The following is a 17464-nucleotide window of genomic DNA, read 5'->3' as shown; positions in this document are numbered from 1 at the left end:
CAGACAAATATTTCATGTCTGTATCCTAGTGGGCAGCCCATCCCTCGAGTGGAATACACGGAGGAAGAAAAGAAAACATGGGGGATAGTGTTCAGGACCCTGAAGTCCTTGTACAAAACCCATGCTTGCTACGAGCACAACCACATTTTCCCACTTCTGGAAAAGTACTGTGGCTTCCGCGAAGATAACATTCCCCAGCTCGAAGAGGTTTCTCAATTTCTGCAGAGTAAGTCCACATCAGGGTCAAAAGGTTGGTGTGGGGAGGATGGGGAGGGGAAGAAAAGTAAATTGAGGTGAGTGTGCTGATGCAGGCAGGTTGATTCTCCCCGGAAAACTGGGATTTCACTGCTGGCCTCTGCCTCCCCTCCAGCCCCCACTGTCAGTCCACTGTCATCCAAGAAAAGGTGTGGATTTTGCCATATCCATATTCCTGAAAGGATTTTTTTAATACTCAAAGCCCAAGGTGCCTCGTCAGGGTTCTTCCTGCAGCTCCTGCTACGTTACGAGCTGGCTGCAGTGTGCGTTTGTGTAAGAAAATGAGATTTGTGCACAGATACCTGAGCTCTAAGTCTATGCGTCTGGTATCTGGAATCTTGCTTTGATCCTCTCTAGTTGGGAGAAGCTACCTCAGTTTAGTCATCTGTCAAATCTGTCAGCCTTTTAGCCTTTCTCCTAGGGAAGTTGTGAGAATGAAATAAGATATTGAGTGTGAAAGCATAGCGTTACCTAGTGTTACAGTAGGTGCTCATTGAATTTGGGCTTCATTGGAATCTGAGTAACTCAGTGGGTAAATTGACCTGCCCATCTTTTCCAGGAGAGATAAGTGTTTTCCTTTCTGCCAGGTGGTGTTGACTCAGCAAAATCAAAATAAACAGACAAAACATATTAAACGCCTATTATGTGCCAGGTAAAATGAGGGAAAGTGGGGATACAGACCACAGGGTTATAGAAAGAGTTTTCCTTGCCTCTGAACTATGCAGAGATGCTATAGCCAGCTCTGGGGCAAAAAGCCAGGGAAGCTACGTGGCAGGGAGGGAAGGGGTAGCTAGGATAGATTGGGAGAGTGGGCGGCTAGATGACCTTTTGAATCCCCTCCGTTTAGAGTCTTTACTTCTCAGATAAAGAGAGGAGCGGGGGCCCAAGCAGAATGAACTTCAGCCTGAGGGTCTAAGGCACATAAGCGGAGGGACAAAGGGGTCTTAAAGACATTCTTTGACTAATTACCCACGTTGCTATGGCCAATAACAAGAAGAATACAACAGTAATACTAGCAGTTGGGGAGGTATAGAGTAGCAATTAAGGAAACAGACTCTGAAGCCAGACTGCTGGTAGCTATGATCTTGGGCAGGAGCCTTAACCTCTGTATGCCTCAGCTTCCCCATCTATAAAGTGGAGATAATAAGAGCATCTACCTCCTAGAGTTAGGATGAGGATTAATTAGTATATATAAAGTGCTTAGAACTGTGTCTGACATGTGGTAGGTATTATATAGTGTTAGCTATTATTACCATGATCACTGCCATTACTATTCTCCTTCCAGGTTTGGAACAAACTGAGAGACAGATATAGGCACCAGAGAGACGGGTGATCAAAATGTCAGCTGTAGTACTGATAGAAGCTACTTAGAGAATGTGGTATAGATGTGCAGCCAAAATGGATTTCCTAATATTTCACCCCTGGATTAGGTAAACTTACTTGCCAATTCATTGGTGCAGTTGTGTAGTCCATTGCCTGGCCAAGAGCAGACCAGAATGAGCTCCTGTGTGGGCAGTGAAGAGAGAAAGGGCAGAGAGGGTTAAATGGAGAATATTCATTTCCTCTTCTCAAATCCTTCAACCAGAGAAGTCACTGTTCCTCATGGGGTGTCCTGTGTGAAGCACATACAGAAAAGCTAGAAGTGCTCCTTTCATACTCTTCCGTCTTGGGAAGTAGAGTGAAAATTCCCTCCCCACTCTGGAAACATGAGAAGTAGGGAATAAGCATTCCACCCTAACAAACAATAATGAAAGCTAAATTTATTGGATGTTTCCAATGTGCTAGGCTCTAAGTATTTTATACTTATTAGCTCTTCTGATTCTCAGAATAACCCTAAGAAGTATCTACCCCCATTTTGCAGATGAGAAAACTGAGGCTCAGAGAAGTGAAACTACTTAGATCACCCAGCTAGAAAGTCCTGGGGCATAGATTTGAAGCCAAGTCTGCTTGGCATCAACACCCATGCTCCTGGACAGTTGAGTGGACTGGTTCCCTGCCTAAAGGTCTTCAGGCCCTTTTGGCTCCCTGTGATCGGCTTTCAGTTTTCTTTCTCCTTTGCTTCCCAGCTTGTACTGGTTTCCGCCTCCGACCTGTGGCTGGCCTGCTTTCCTCTCGGGATTTCCTGGGTGGCCTGGCCTTTCGAGTCTTCCACTGCACTCAGTACATCAGACATGGGTCCAAGCCCATGTACACACCTGAACCGTGAGTATTGTGTTTCCGCTACCAGCTGCCACGGTGAGTGCCATCTCTCCCTGCTCCAGGTGCACTGTGGGCTGGTCCACGGGACCAGTTGCCTGGATGACGACAGGACGACAAGGGAAACTCATCTCTTCTGGGGAGTTTCTCAGTCTGAATAGATTGTACTGATTGGAGATTTAGGTATCTTGTGACTCAAAGGTTCAGACCTCCTCTGAATGAGAGAATGAGAGCTCACATTCAAATTCCAAAGGGACGGTAGAAGTCAGGGCTGTGACGTGCCCAAGGGGAACGGGAACAAGTGATGGCCAGGCTGTCTCAACACCTCCTCATTCCTGAATCGCACCTAGATGATTCTAGTCTCTCTTTGCCTAGATTGTGTCTTGGCTGGAGGTAGTGAATGACTGGCCACCGTGCTTTTAGCCATCTTCTTAGTCAGATAGAACTTAAGCAATTGATAGGAAAAGTCAGCAGCATGCCCCAAATGATCTTTCCCAGCCCGCCAAGTTCATTACTATAAATCAGAAAAGACCTGTTCCTAATAAACCTGGTGCCGAAAGTGTTAAATAAATGTTTTCTTCTCTGACCAACGGCTGCCCTCTCCAGAATAAGAGAGGACTGTTATTATTATTATTATTACTATTATTATTTAGTTCCCATGAGGAATAACTAACTGAGCATATTGTATCTGCCCAGGGATGTCAATACCGACAAGAAGACTTGGGATGGGAAGTGTTTGTGATCCACAGCTCACTCAGGTGTATGGGAGGTGCTCATAGGAATATTGCCTCTTTTGTTCTGCATCCCACTGGGCGTACGCCTAAGACCCCCTGGCTGCCGTGCCCTGCCCTGTCCCTTACTTTTCTTTCCCCTTCTCCCTTTTCTCTTGTACCTTGTCTCAACTGATCCCAAGCTTTACACACCACTTATTCTTAGGAATGAGTTTGTAAGACTGAATGAGTTGCTTCCTTTCTTCCCACCCATTCCTCACGTAGAAAGACTGAGTCTGTCATGGCTTATATCCCTCCTCCCCTCCAAGCTCTGTGCTTTCTGTTTTTCAGTGACATCTGCCATGAGCTGTTGGGACATGTACCCTTGTTTTCCGATCGCAGCTTTGCCCAGTTTTCGCAGGTGAGGAACTGATCTCTCTAGCTTTCTACTTACAGGGGTGAGAGCTGGACTGCTCAAGATAAATTGAATCCATGGAGGGGCCTTCATGTCCTCTGCAAGGGTAGAAACCAGGTACAGTTCTGTGATCCCATCACAGATGGGTATGTGGTCCCATGGAGCTGGCCAATTGCCAATCCCAGGGACCACAGCATGGAATTGGTGACTCAGTCATCCTCTGAATTGTGTGTTATTGACTTAGCTAATCTCACTTGTCCTACCAGGTGTAGTTTAAGAGACTTTTCATCCGTGAAATCCTCCCTGATCCCCATGCAGAAGTAACCTTACCATCTTCCAAGTTCTCCGGGCATTTTTTTCCCGTCCTCTTTAGGACCTTTGCCACTTTCTACCCTGTCAGGCAGTCGGTTTTGTATATGCTTTAATTAAGTAAGATGGCATTTGACAAGAATCCAATGCCAATAGCCTGACTCATAGCTGACAAAGAATAAAGAGCCAGTTGCCTCGTCACCATCGTCAAAGCAGCAGGCTAGGCTTTGATTCCTCTAGTACAGTGGTGAGCAGTCTCGAAAATGCTTTTTGGACGAGTGAAACGATACTAGTAATTCTCCCCTGGCACTGAGAGGCGGCCCTAAACCATGACTGGGTAGCTGCGATCATGGGAGAGTTGAATGGTGCTGCTGGGGGGCACGTTGCCAGGCAACCCTGTGCCTGGGTCACAGAGATGCGGGTCAATAAAAGCCCTTCCTGACAGTCTTCTTCCTCACAAGGAAGAATAAGGATCAAATGGAACGACCCATGAGCAAAGGCTGGGCCACGTGTGTGTGAATTTCACAAGCATTTCCCCTCAGCAGAAAGAAAGAACTATTTGCACTCTTGAATGAAGAGGCTACCACTGAGTGGCTGAAACAAACTAACAAACAGAAAGCAGAATTAACTGCTTGCTAACCAAGGGAAAACTGCACTTGTTAGACACTGCCTCTCTAAACAAAGACAATGATTGCTTTTATGTGGGTTTTGGGGGATTGTGAAGTTCAGAGATTGTTGGACTTTTAGAAGTGGGAGTGTTTAGAAATTAGGTGAACTTTAACTGTGGAAGTGTCACCATGGGACTGAGGCTATTTGCCGACCAGTTGACTTTCAGAAGTGCGGTTCCTGCTGCTGAGATGTCATTGATTGCTTGGGATAGCTTTCAAACCAGGATTTGTTAATATGGCCAAAGGAAGATCAGTTTTTTCCTCGGGGAATAGGAACTTTTAATTCTCATCACCAGAGGTTATTCTGCCCAATCAGAGGCCAAGTGGCCGTTCTCCCCAAGCCGTTTCCATTTTGGGGACTTCCCACAGAAGACAGGACAATTACCTGAGTCAGCAGACAGAAGCTACTGGGTCATCAGTGTTCACGGTTCCAACTTTGACCCGGAGAGTTCCAAGGCAGGGAGTCATTTTGAGTTCCCTGAGCATATTCCTTTTTGATCTAAAGGCAGGACACTGGAGTGCAGGATGGGGTGGGGATGAGGCACTTTGGGCCCCTTGTTTTAGGCAAGATCTGGGCTCACCAAGAATGGTGACTGTTGAGAACAGGGCACTCTTTCAACATTGCATTTGTCTATGACTTCTGTTCGATTCAGGACTGCGGCATGTCTGGGCTGGGTGGATGGAACACAGATGGGGAAGGGGCAGGAGAGTGGAGCCAGGCTAAGTCAGTGTCTGAATTTGATTCACTCTAAATCAGACAGCATTTTCTTTGCATGTAATGGGCTTGGCCAGGGAGGGATACAGAGACGAAGACCATGTAGCCTCTTGCTTCCAAGTGGGCCCGGTCCTTGGTCCTTCTCTCTGTCTGCTTTAAGTACCATCCAATCTCATGGCTTTAAGTACCATCTCCACTCTGATGATGAACACATTTATATATCTAGCCCAGACTTCAATCCCAAAACTGAGACTTACATATCCAACCATCTACTCAATATCTCTGCTTGCATGTCCGATGGACACCTCTATTCATCCTGTCCAAAATGGAATTCCTGATTTTCCCACTCAAACCTTCTCCACCCACAGCTCTCCCTATATTAGTTCATGGCAACTCCATCCTTCCAGTTGCTCAAACCTAAAGCATTATTGACTCTTCTCAGATATACCCCACAATCAATCTTGCATAAAATTCTGTGTTTTACCTCCAAAATATGTAGAATCTGACCATTGCCCATCACATCCACTGCTGCCAATTTCATCTCAGCCCTATCGCTTCTCATGCTGGTGACTGCAGTAGCCTCCTAACTGGTCTTTATGCCTCTACACTTGACCCCCTACAGTCAATTCTCACACAGCAGTCAGAGTGAATCTTTGATGGCACAAATCAGATCTTGCCACCCTTCTGTTCAAAACCCTGCCTTGGCTCCCCATTTTGTTGAGAGGAGAATCCTAAGCCCTAAAATAGCCAAGAAATTCCTACGTGATTGAGCTGCAGATCCCTCTTTGCTATCACCTGCCACCCCTGCCCCTTACTCTGCTCTAGCCACAGTGGTCCTTCCCCGTTATTTGAACCAACCGACACTGCCCCTCCTTAACGAGCTTTTTCACGGGCTGTACACTTGGCCTGCACAATGCTCTTCCCTCAAATATCAGCAATGCCAACAACCTCTCTTCCATCAAGTCTTTGCTCAGATATCACCTTCCCAATGATGCTTACCCTGGAAGCTTATGTAAAATCCCAGCCTCCCCACCCCACCCCCGCTTTCCTGGTACTCCGGATCCCCCTTGTTCCTTCCTCCTTTTGTTTTTTCTTTCCAAAGAACTTACCACCTTGTAACATACCTATGTATATGCTCATTATTACTGTCTTTTGCTATCCACTTAGACACTATTTACAAATTCAAGGATCTTTATCATTTGGTACACTGCCTGCCACATAGAAGGCATTCGATAAATATTTTTGGAATGAATAAATGCATATAGTAGGAAACAAACATATATATTTGTATATATACGCTATGTCTGATACAAGGTAGGCTGGAGCAAATGCTGTAAAAGAGACAGAGACCACTAGGGGATCCTGGATTTGGAGCTGTGATGACAGGTGGTCCATGACATCTCAGACTCTCCAGCTATGTATATACCTGGACAGATGTCAAGCACTTCTCTGCAAGTCTCCTGTGGCGTCTTCAGGGTACATGATTAAGTCTCATCTAGTGCTCCAGGAATGTTCCACTTGTACTATGGAAGAATAATCAGGACATGAAACTTTAGATGCCACCTACCGTGTGACCTTGAGCAGGTCATCTCCCTTCTCTGTGCCTCCGTTTTCTCTTTTGCAAAGTGAATACAAAGGACCAAGTGATGGATAATGGCTTCCCCCATTCTAGAGATCTGTGATTTTATGAAATGTGGTCAAGGAAGATTTGACAGAACAATGAGAGTCTATCTGGGCCCTTCTGAAGGCATCTAGCCACCCATCCCTTTCCTGTGGTCAAGTACGAGGTTGGACCCGAGGGTAAAGGTTGAAGATTGGCAGATCCCAGCCATGCGAGTGACTTTGTTTCTCCACAATTACAGGAAATCGGCCTCGCCTCTCTGGGTGCCCCTGACGAGTACATTGAGAAACTCGCAACAGTAAGTTCCCTCTCTTCCTGGTGGATGGTGGCAGTGCCTCAGGTCTTTGAAGCTTTGCTCCTTCCCTGAAAGCCAGGTCATTTGCGGAAAAAAAATCAGAATGCCCTGGGTTACATTTTCACAAGTGACATTTCACATTTTGACTTCTTAATGGTTCGATTGTGAAATCAACTGCATGCAGACATTTAATTTTAAACAGTGTCTTGAAAACACCAACAGGCTATAATGATAGTCCTTGAGAACCCCCTTAAGTGGGTGGGAAGTAGTCTGGATTCACAGCTTTGAAGAGGGAATATTTACTCTCTACCTTTACACTGGAGCCAGCATTAGGATCTTTCCTTTCTCAGACACAAGGTAGAAAAGGGGGTGGGCTTTCCCCTTCTAACTGAACACTTCCTTCCCCAGTGGATATGATGACTCATCCATTGAAGCCATGGAGGCAGTGACTCCGCACAGCAGGGCTTTCCTTCCTACAGACCCCTTTCCAACTTGCGTGCATCCCTCCCCAGCCTCTAAGCCACATTTCTTATAATGTGCTCAGCTGGGAAGATGAGAAATAAAACTTTATAATGGAATTAGGGACCGCAGATGAATGCAAATATATCATGAAGATGTATCGGTTTAGAAGTTTATGAATTCAGTTTATCAGAAGGCCAAAAACTCCCAGATTCTTTCTCACTGACCAGCTGCTCTGAGACCCTGGGCAAGTGGCTTTTGCTTCCTCATCTCTAAACATAGATACAATCGTGTATATTCTGCCCATCTCAAAAGTATATCATGAGGATCTTGAGGGTCTGAAGAGTTAAATTTGTGTGAATGTGAGTTTTTAAATGCCAGATGCTGTAGTGATACAAAAAGCAACTTTCAAAGAAAACTGCAGAGCTTGATAGAATCTCTCACTTGTAAGAAAAAAAGAAACTCAGATGCAGAGCATCATGTTACTTGCTGTAACAATGATGAAAGTACTCATTACCAACATAGCTTCTCAAAAAAAAAATCTTATTATTGATATACTGAGCTGGAAACAGTCTTGGGGTCCTTGCTCTGCCCTTGAGGTGCTGTGCCACCGTATGCATGTAACTTGACCTCTCCGGGCTAAAGACTTCTCATCTGTATGTGCGGAGGTCAGACTAAGTTCTGACAGCCTTTGCAGGTTTAGCATTCTCTAGTGCAATAAACGGACTTAACTAGAAACCCACGCCTAATTCTCCAAGACTGTGGCGATCTCTAGCACTAACTGGGCCTTGGCTTTCTCTTGGCCCTATTCAGTAGGGTGGTGCCAGAATTCCAGGACCTTATTGCCCAGGCCATTTATCTAGGGCACGTTGCACTGGGAGCTATTGAAAGAAAAGGATTTGGTTATTTGGGAGGGTAAGTGCAGTGACTGACAGGGTTTTAACACAGATTGTTGGATGGTGGGGATATTAAATAATAACCTCCGAACTGAGAAGGAACTTTGAGGCCAAAAAAAGGAAGCAGGAAACTCCATAAAATGCAACAATGAAGTTTATTGTGGGTAACTTACACACAGGCAGGGCCAGGCGGACAACATCCAAAGGCATTTGCAGCCGCACTCTGCGCCACGGGAAGGGTGCAGGGGGATTTAAAGGGGCCAAAGCTAAAGATAGAATCTGACTACTAAGGGAGAAGCATGTCTGCTCCGTCAGGAGCCAGGGTTTTTTCATCCCCCCAGGGGGTCTCATGACCATTATTCCTCATGAGCCATTAACCATCTGCATCAGCAAAAATTTTTATATCAGGTGAAGTTTTTATATCAGATGAAGGCAAGTGTAAAAGTAGATGAGGAACTTGTCTGGCGCATTCCTTGTGAATAGGCTAAAGCTCAGTCTTGCAGAAAGGGGAGGGGTTAGGACTGCAGGCTTAGATGGAGCTGACAAAATGGAGTCAGTGTGGTTCAGCCACACAGATGATAAGATGCCCCCTCACTGATTCTATCATGACCCAATCCCCTACCTCCCCCTGTGGAGCCTGATGGGATTGTCTGGTAACTCCAACCAACTTAGGGGAGCATCTCACTCTAGCTGATGCCATGGAGAAGAAGGCAAAAGGGGTGGAGGAGTTCCTGTCATAGAGAAAGTTGCTTGTTGGGAGTATCCTCTGGGGGCTTCCTCAGTACTCCTCCACTGCTTCCCATCACATCTTGCATTCAGCCAACTCTTGATTCAACAGGTGACTGGATAGGGTAAGACATCAGGACACAAAACCATGACCCCAGGTCATGCTGATTCAGAGAACAGACCTGCACAAACTCCCACTTGGGCAGTCCTGTCCTTGGCCCTGGGTCATCTGCTGCCTTCCCCTTCCTTGGGGTGTGCTCTCAACTTGACGTTCCATTTCAGATTTACTGGTTTACTGTGGAGTTTGGGCTCTGCAAGCAAGGAGATTCCATAAAGGCATATGGTGCTGGGCTCCTGTCATCCTTTGGTGAATTACAGGTATGACCCTAACAGAAACCAAGGATGGATCTGAAAGTGGTGGGTACAGCAGACCATTCTTTTTCTCTTTGCGCTGTTGAAACCCATTTGTATTCACTTTGAAATTCAACCTGGGGGCTTCTCCTCAAGTGATTGACCTCTTAGCGGCTATGATTTGGTCATGACTGTGGGTGTTAGAGGTAGTACACAGGTCTCCAGTGCAGAGGGGCCTCCTGAGCCCAAGGTTGAACTGTACATTGGGATATATGCAAACACATGCCAGAAAATGTGGTTGGCTCCCACACTGTCTATTGATCACCTTACTTGAAAATGGGTGGGGTAAAGTACTCCTTTCTATCTTGACTGCTGGCTTTCGATGAGTTATAAACGTTATCTAGTATATGCAAAATAATTTAGTTTACTGCATTTGGGCTGGGGTGTGGAAGGAATCAGGATGAGATGGGAGGGGATGCACAAATGGCCTCTGGGATGCGGCAGGGACCACCAGCCCTGATTTAACCATGAAAACTTTCCATCTGGGACCTGCAGTATTGCTTGTCAGGCAAGCCGAAGCTCCTTCCTCTGGAACTGGAGAAGACCGCTCTCCAGCAGTACACAATCACCGAGTTCCAGCCCCTGTATTACGTGGCTGAGAGTTTTAACGATGCCAAGGAGAAAGTGAGGTGAGGTGGCGACCAAGGTGGGTCAACAGCTCTTGGGAACTCCTGATTTGCCCTAGTGCCACTGATCTGTGGGTGGCCTGGAGAGGGGACTCCAATGCCTACAGCAAGGGCGTGCATCAGACCGCGTTATCTCCCCAGCCTCCCCACCTGTGTCTCTTTCCACTGTCTGTTGAGAGAAGTTCTTTCCTTCGCGGGACCCTGTTTCATAGCTTACTGGCTGAACTGTGCCGACCCCTGCAGACAAGCCTGCCACCCGGTCCTTGCTCACTGCGGCCACCCGTCCACACCTGAAGTCTCCTGTGTACAGGGCGGCCACAGAGGTCCCCCCACCGAGCAGCACTAGAAGTCTTCTAACCTGGGGAAGTCCCTGTCACTTTATTCTCCCAGATACTTGCATAACGCGCTCCCTCCCCTCCTTCCAATCTTCACCGGCATTTAACCTTCTCTGTGTGTCTTTCTCTAACCAGCTTATTTACAGTCACGACCCAGCCCTTTCCCGCCAGCACTCCTTATCCCCTTCTGTGATTTATTTTTCTCCTTAGCACTTACTAATGTCTAAACTCTTGTATGATTTAAGGTCCACGAGGATAGGGATGTTTGTCCTCTCTGTTTCCTGCTCTTCCCTGACCCTAGCACAGTGCCTGACACATAGTAGGCCCTCAATAAGGAATTAGCGAATGTGCCAGTCTCAGAGGCAGTTTAGCAAGAGGCTGATGGAGTGGTACCAGGACTCTAAGACTCTCAGGCCTCCGCGATGATGGCCCTGCCATCAACCTGCTTGAGTCACTCTGCTCCCAGCAGGAGGTAGGCCAGGCAGAGGGTCTACCAGCACAGGGCAACCATGATACCATTTTTTACCACTTTTTTTATACCTTATCAGTGATGGATAATAAACTTAAGGCATATAGGCCTCTGGGATCCTATGAAGCTGGGCACGTCAGCTTTCAATGCACTGGGCTTAGGTAAGCAAAGGCAAAATGCTAGCCTACAAATGTGCTTTGTTTGGCCCCAAATGACTCCCTCTACCCACTTTCTCCAGGGCCCTCAAGTCCTTCCTGCCATTCTTTTCCAGTTTTGTCCTAAACTTCTACCCTTACTGGGAGGCTAGTCTTCCTCTATCCCTAAAGGCTCCACTCTGCCATTCCTGGGGCCCCTTTAGGGTTATGGATTTTAGTGGATTCATGAATGATTCCACCTAGGTAATTATAGTAACAGGTAAGATGCCTGGCACCTATTTTGTACCAAACGCTGTTCTAAGTGCTTTTCAGGTATTAATTCCTTTAATCATCAAATAAGACTACAAAGTTTGCAGATGGGGGTGCAGAAACATAGAAAAGGTAAGCAACTCACCCAAGGTCGTACAGCTGGTAAGTGGCTGGCCCAGGGTTTGGACCCAGGCAGTGGGGCTTAGAGCCAGTACTCTTAACCGCTGTGTCACACCAGGATCCCACGTGTACAGGCCCTTCTGGAGACGACTCCCTAACCCAGGAAGTGATCAGCCCCAGGCCAGCAGGGAAGGCCTTGCCAGCCCATGGGCCTCTCAGGTCTTTGAAATCCCACCTGCTAGTGTCCAGGACCCAGAGGAGACACCCACAAAAGCTCCCATCTGCTGAGAGGTGGCTCGAAGAGCCAACGAGAGTTCTAAAGAACAAGGTTCAAAAAAGGAAGGGATCTGAGCATCTCCGGGATACCCTCAGATCATCCCAGCTAAAAGAAACCAATGCCAACCATTTTCAGTTTCAAGATTTAGTTCTAGCAGAGATGAGGCTGAGTTTGGTCACACACACACTCCTTGGCCAGACGAGGACTGGGCCTGAGACTGGCAGCCCAGTTGATGTAGCTCCAGTGGAGGAGAGGTAGATTCTCCAAAGCAAAAACGAGGTGCGCTATGGGAATAAGAGGGGAGAGGTGAAGAGCAGGAAAGTCACAGGTATGTACTACCTGGTTCGCGTCACCGTCTGGGCTGAGAAAGCTCTTTTCAAAGAAGAGAGGGAGAGGGGTACTTACCCATTTATTCTTCATGCATCCCCAGTCACTAATAAAAGATAATAGCTAACACATAGCGCTCTGGTTCCAATTTTATGGAAGAATAAAGAAAGCGAGGTGCAGAGGAGCCCCTTGCCTGTGCCACAAGGGCTGCGATTGGCAAAGGCAGGATTGGAGCCCAGCAGTCTGGCTCTGGAACTTGGGTTTCCGGCCACTATGCCGCACCGCTCTTGCCAAACTTGGAGGACCCTACTAGTCTCCCTTGTAACTGTCTTCTCAGTACGGCAGCTTCTATTCTCACCAGAAGCCAATTAGAAATATCATTTGTGATGTCTTTGCATTTTATAAGCCATCTGGGAATATCTTCTTAATGATGTTGCTTCCTACGTTTCATAAAGCCCTCATGGTGCATTCCTCCCAGACCCAGGAATGATGCATTGGGGAGGCATGGACGTGAAGGGCCCAGGCCAGAGTCAGACTACCTGTGTCCTTTCCCAGCTTCTAATGTATTGCCTGCATGACCTTGGTAGTCACTTAGCTTCCCCAAGCCTCAGTTTCCTCATCTGTAAAATGGGAATAGTAATGGTACCTTCCTCCTAAGGTTTTTTTTTTTTGTTTTAATTTATTTATTTATTATTATTGATGGCTGTGTTGGGTCTTCGTTTCCGTGCGAGGGCTTTCTCTAGTTGTGGCAAGCGGGGGCCACTCTTCATCGTGGTGCGCGGGCCTCTCACTATCGCGGCCTCCCTTGTTGCGGAGCACAGGCTCCAGACGCGCAAGCTCAGTAATTGTGGCTCACGGGCCCAGCTGCTCCGCGGCCTGTGGGATCTTCCCAGACCAGGGCTCGAACCCATGTCCCCTGCATTGGCAGGCAGATTCTCAACCACTGTGCCACCAGGGAAGCCCACCTCCTAAGGTTTCTATGAAGACTAAGTTAGTGATATTAGTTGTGAAGAGTATAGCACAGTTAGGACTTGCTATAGTTCTTGGGACATAGGAGGCTCTTGATCCATTTTTTTTCTATAACATTTTTTGGCTGGATTTTACTTACTCTTCTTATTTTATTTCATGATAAGAATTTTGACCTTATTATATTGTGTGCTTTTATGGTAGGCTACTTCTGACTTTTTGGAGGTAGGTGCGAAAGTGTGTTCGTATATACACATAAGACACACCTACTGCACACAAAGGCTTCCCAAGAGGACCTCACTAAAGTTCCATTTCACTTCTCAGCCTGGTTCTAAAGCCCCTGTTCTAGTGAGGTTTCAGTGCTACCAAGAGCCAAATGAAATGCAATGGAAAAATCTTTTAAAATTATTTTTCCCCAAACGGTACCCTTCACTTAGATCTATGGGTTTGGTTTCAGGAACTTTGCTGCTATAATCCCACGGCCCTTCTCAGTTCGTTATGACCCATACGCCCAGAGGATTGAGGTCTTGGACAATACCCAGCAACTTAAGATTTTGGCTGACTCCATCAATAGTAAGTAATTTACACCCTTTGAGGCCATTCTCCCGTAAATAGAGGATTGTGTTTTCTTACCTTCACCACAGGAACAATAAGAGATGTATTAAATATTTAATTAAGAAGAAAAGCATCTCCAGGGAAGCCACTGATTTACTGAAAGAGAAAAACTTGGCCGAAAGGCCAGAATTGCCTTGCGTGTCCTTTCTCCTTTGACCTTCCTAGATTCCACCCCACCTCCTAGCATCACACCACCTTTCCACTCTGGCTTGTCGCTGCCACGTTCCTCTTTCTCCTTTGCATCTTGACCCCTTTCCCTCTAAGTGCCCACTGGATCTTGCTCTGCCTGGAATACCAACCCCTAAGGAATAGGTTCTATCTACTTTATCAACCATGAAGTAGCGCATCTACTGACCTTTTATTCTTCCTGGACAATGAGGATGTTATCATAGTTGCTCTTAAAAAATCACAGTGTTATTTGTTCATTGCCCGATTTTTTTCTCGCCTTCAAACTCCCCTCCAGCAACATCCACCATGCTTTCCCCTGGGCCCTGGCCTTCGCCCGTACAGTTCTTGTTTAAAATAGTCTCCTTACCACTCTCATTTAGCTGTCCCAACCCCAGTTCATCTTTTAATCGTTCATAGATATCTCTTCTGATAGGAAGACTGGTTTGGGTGTCCCTCCTACATCTTGGCATTCCCACAGATCCCTCTCTCAGAGCATTTATCATTATATTTTTTATAATTTGGTAATTGTTTACTTGTCTCCCCAACTAGACCTGAGCAGAGGGCCATGTCAGGTTTGCTGTCAAACCCCTAGCAGTTAGCCCTATTCCTAAAAATCATATTAGGTACTCAAGAGCTATTGAATAAATGGCTAAAACCACCAAAGGATCAAGCCTAAAGGGAGGAGCTCTAGGCCAAGGGGAGGTTTCTATCTCAAACAATGCTAACAAAGACCAAAAGGGCAGGTGGGCTTGAAGTATCCCTCTCATACCCCTCTTATGTTGCCTGAGGCCACTTCTAATACGTAGAGCTAGCCCATTATAGTCATTCCTCCTTAGGTATGGCCCCCTGCAATCAGCCATCTTGAAAAAGCCCAAGGCTGATTCTCCCCCATAGACACCGTTTGGACACTCAGCTGGAATAGGTCTGCTCACCAAAGAGGCCAGCCAAGGGCTCTGGAGGCTGGGGTGTGAGATAGGAGGGTCAGGCCATAGCTGTTTTCTCTCTCTTTCTCATTTCCCCTGAGGAAGCAAAAATAACTCCATAGGCTATTGTTTATAAGGAAATTTTTTAAATCACAGAATAACAAATTTAGGAACTGAAGGATTCTTAGAGCTATGTGACCTAATATAAGGCCTCATCACTGCTCTATACTTTCCTCAGGATCTAGGAAGGAGTGAGACTGGTCTGTCTCCAAGGTCCCTTCCACTTCTATGAAGAGTCTATGCCCCTGTGGCCCCTTGGCATGTGAGAACATGTCATGAATGGAAGCAACTCCATTGTACCTTCCTTAGTCCAGTGGTCTGGCAATCTAGGCTGACTTACCTGCTTAGACCATGCCTTCTCAAACCTAGTGTCTCTTAGAATCACTTGGAGAGCTAGTTAGAAATTAATAGTCCTGAGTCATATCCCCAGACTAAATTCACTGAATGTGTGACATGACTCAGGAGTTTGTATTTGTAATAAGGCCCCAGGTGATTCTGACACAGAGGGTTTGTGTGGCTTAGGTTCTGTGGCTTAGCTCCTTGCAAGCATCTACGGTTGGTCATGTAAAAGAGAAACAGAACAGCTAGTGATTTCCCGGGGAGAAAACGATTAACTCCTTCCCTGAGAAACAGCCTATGGAAAAGGGAAACTAATTACATTAATAGCTCTAGTGCTTCCTACAACTTGGAATCGCCTATAACAGCTCAAATCCTATCACCCTAACTAAGCTGCCAGCTCCTTGAAGGTTGCGGTGGTACCTAGTATATCCACACACCCCACTGATCCCCTAGTGTTTTACACACAGTGGACACTTGAAGTGTGTTTGTTCATGGTATGAGTGGCTCCTTTGTTTTTCTTTGTAGGTGAAGTTGGAATCCTTTGCAGTGCCCTCCAGAAATTAAAGTGAAGCCATGCACTGAACCTGATCCGTCAACTTGAGAATCTGTTGATGGAAATCCAACTACTTCTTTCATCTGAAAAAGTCTGAAAAGCAAACCTTAATTCAAAATAACAGCCTTGAATCCTTTCTAGAACAAGATAGAGGATCAACAAATAAATCAAAATAATCTGAAATGACAGCATGTTAATACATACCCAAAAGCATAATAGTAGATCTTTTGGAGTCATCTTTGATTTAGAGATGATAATCCCATACTCTCAGTTGAGTTAAAAATCAATAACCTGTCACATTTCATCAGAGTTAATGAAAATTCAGGACCTGCTTCATTCAACCTTCCTAAATACTTTTGTTATTTGCTCTAGAGAATTCCTAAAGGAGTATATATCACTCGTTGTGAAACACAAGTCTGTCAGAATTGAATTAACACCTTTATTGGAGTATAATTGCTTTACAATGTTGTGTTAGTTGCTGCTGTGTAACAAAGTGAATCAGCTATACGTATACATATATACCCATATCCCCTCCCTCTTGAGCCTCCCTCCCACCCTCCCTATCCCACCCCTCTAGGTGGTCACAAAGCACCGAGCTGACCTCCCTGTGCTATGCGGCTGCTTCCCACTAGCTATCTATTTTACATTTGGTAGTGTATATATGTCCATGCCACTCTCTCACTTCATCCCAGCTTCCCCTTCCCCTTCCCCATGTCCTCAAGTCCATTCTCTATGTCTGCGTCTTTATTCCTGTTGCAAAAGTCATTTTCTATTTCAGGGAACTATGATTCTAATTACTGCTTTGTTATTTTGCCTGTGGAGATTTTCTTTAATTCAGGAGCCTATTAAAATCGTTATAAATATTAAAGTTTAAAGTGTAAAATCAAAATATTTCTGTATGCTTTATTGTAATCATAAATGCTGCTGTGGAGAGTAATAGAACTCCCCATCTAACTCCTGCAACGTGCAGTGTCATTCTCCAGTTGATTGTCAAGTCTGTTTTTGGAGACATTTTGAAGACCCTTAAGATGCAATAGATGTTAATTAAAAGCCTGGCTGGTAGATATTCAGTAACTATTCATTGAATGAATAGAGGAATGCATTATTAAACATCAAATCTTCAACAAACGTGAGAATTTTATTATGTTTAAAAAAACTTTAGGGGTTACACAATTTTGTAGTTTCAAATATTTCTTGGAATGAAATAGTCCTCTCATTGCCCTTAGAAATATATTATCTGGATAAACTTGTGTTGAAAGAATGATCAGATTCTCAGATTTCCGACCCATCTCAGGGGCTCATTGTGATAATCCAAGTCAAGTCAACAGATTTTTACTTTTATTGGTTGTGCATTTTACATGAACACACAAATATGAGAAACAGTGGGGAGAGTAGCAATGCCTTAAAAGCTTTGCTTTAAATTTTCACACCACTCTACCGTATTATTTTGAAAATAGTTAAAGGATTTTTGTAGTACTTCTTCAAGTGTGATTCTCAGACCAGTTGTATCATCATCAACAGTAAACCCTAGGTGCCATCCCAGCTTACCCAAATAGAATATCTGGGGATAGGACACAGAGACCTGTGTTTTTAAGTACCCCAAGCA

At 45.5% G+C, this 17464-nt stretch overlaps 1 protein-coding gene across 1 annotated transcript in view; it reads left to right on the top strand.

The window, feature by feature from the left end:
- PAH (phenylalanine hydroxylase) overlaps positions 1-16747 on the top strand; it is a 72336-nt gene extending 55589 nt beyond the window's left edge. The window contains exons 6-13 of the mRNA XM_068562152.1: positions 30-226; positions 2322-2457; positions 3513-3582; positions 7131-7187; positions 9548-9643; positions 10172-10305; positions 13658-13773; positions 15831-16747. Of these exons, the coding sequence (XP_068418253.1) occupies positions 30-226; positions 2322-2457; positions 3513-3582; positions 7131-7187; positions 9548-9643; positions 10172-10305; positions 13658-13773; positions 15831-15874 (850 nt within the window). The 3' untranslated portion in view covers positions 15875-16747. The remainder of the gene's footprint in view (positions 1-29; positions 227-2321; positions 2458-3512; positions 3583-7130; positions 7188-9547; positions 9644-10171; positions 10306-13657; positions 13774-15830) is intronic.
- Positions 16748-17464: the final 717 nt, after the last annotated feature.

The sequence above is a fragment of the Eschrichtius robustus genome, chromosome 13, assembly GCF_028021215.1.
Source record: "Eschrichtius robustus isolate mEscRob2 chromosome 13, mEscRob2.pri, whole genome shotgun sequence".
Taxonomy (NCBI): Eukaryota; Metazoa; Chordata; class Mammalia; order Artiodactyla; family Eschrichtiidae; genus Eschrichtius; species Eschrichtius robustus.
The sequence above is the reverse complement of the archived record's forward strand: the minus strand, read 5'-3'. Positions and strand labels throughout refer to the sequence as shown.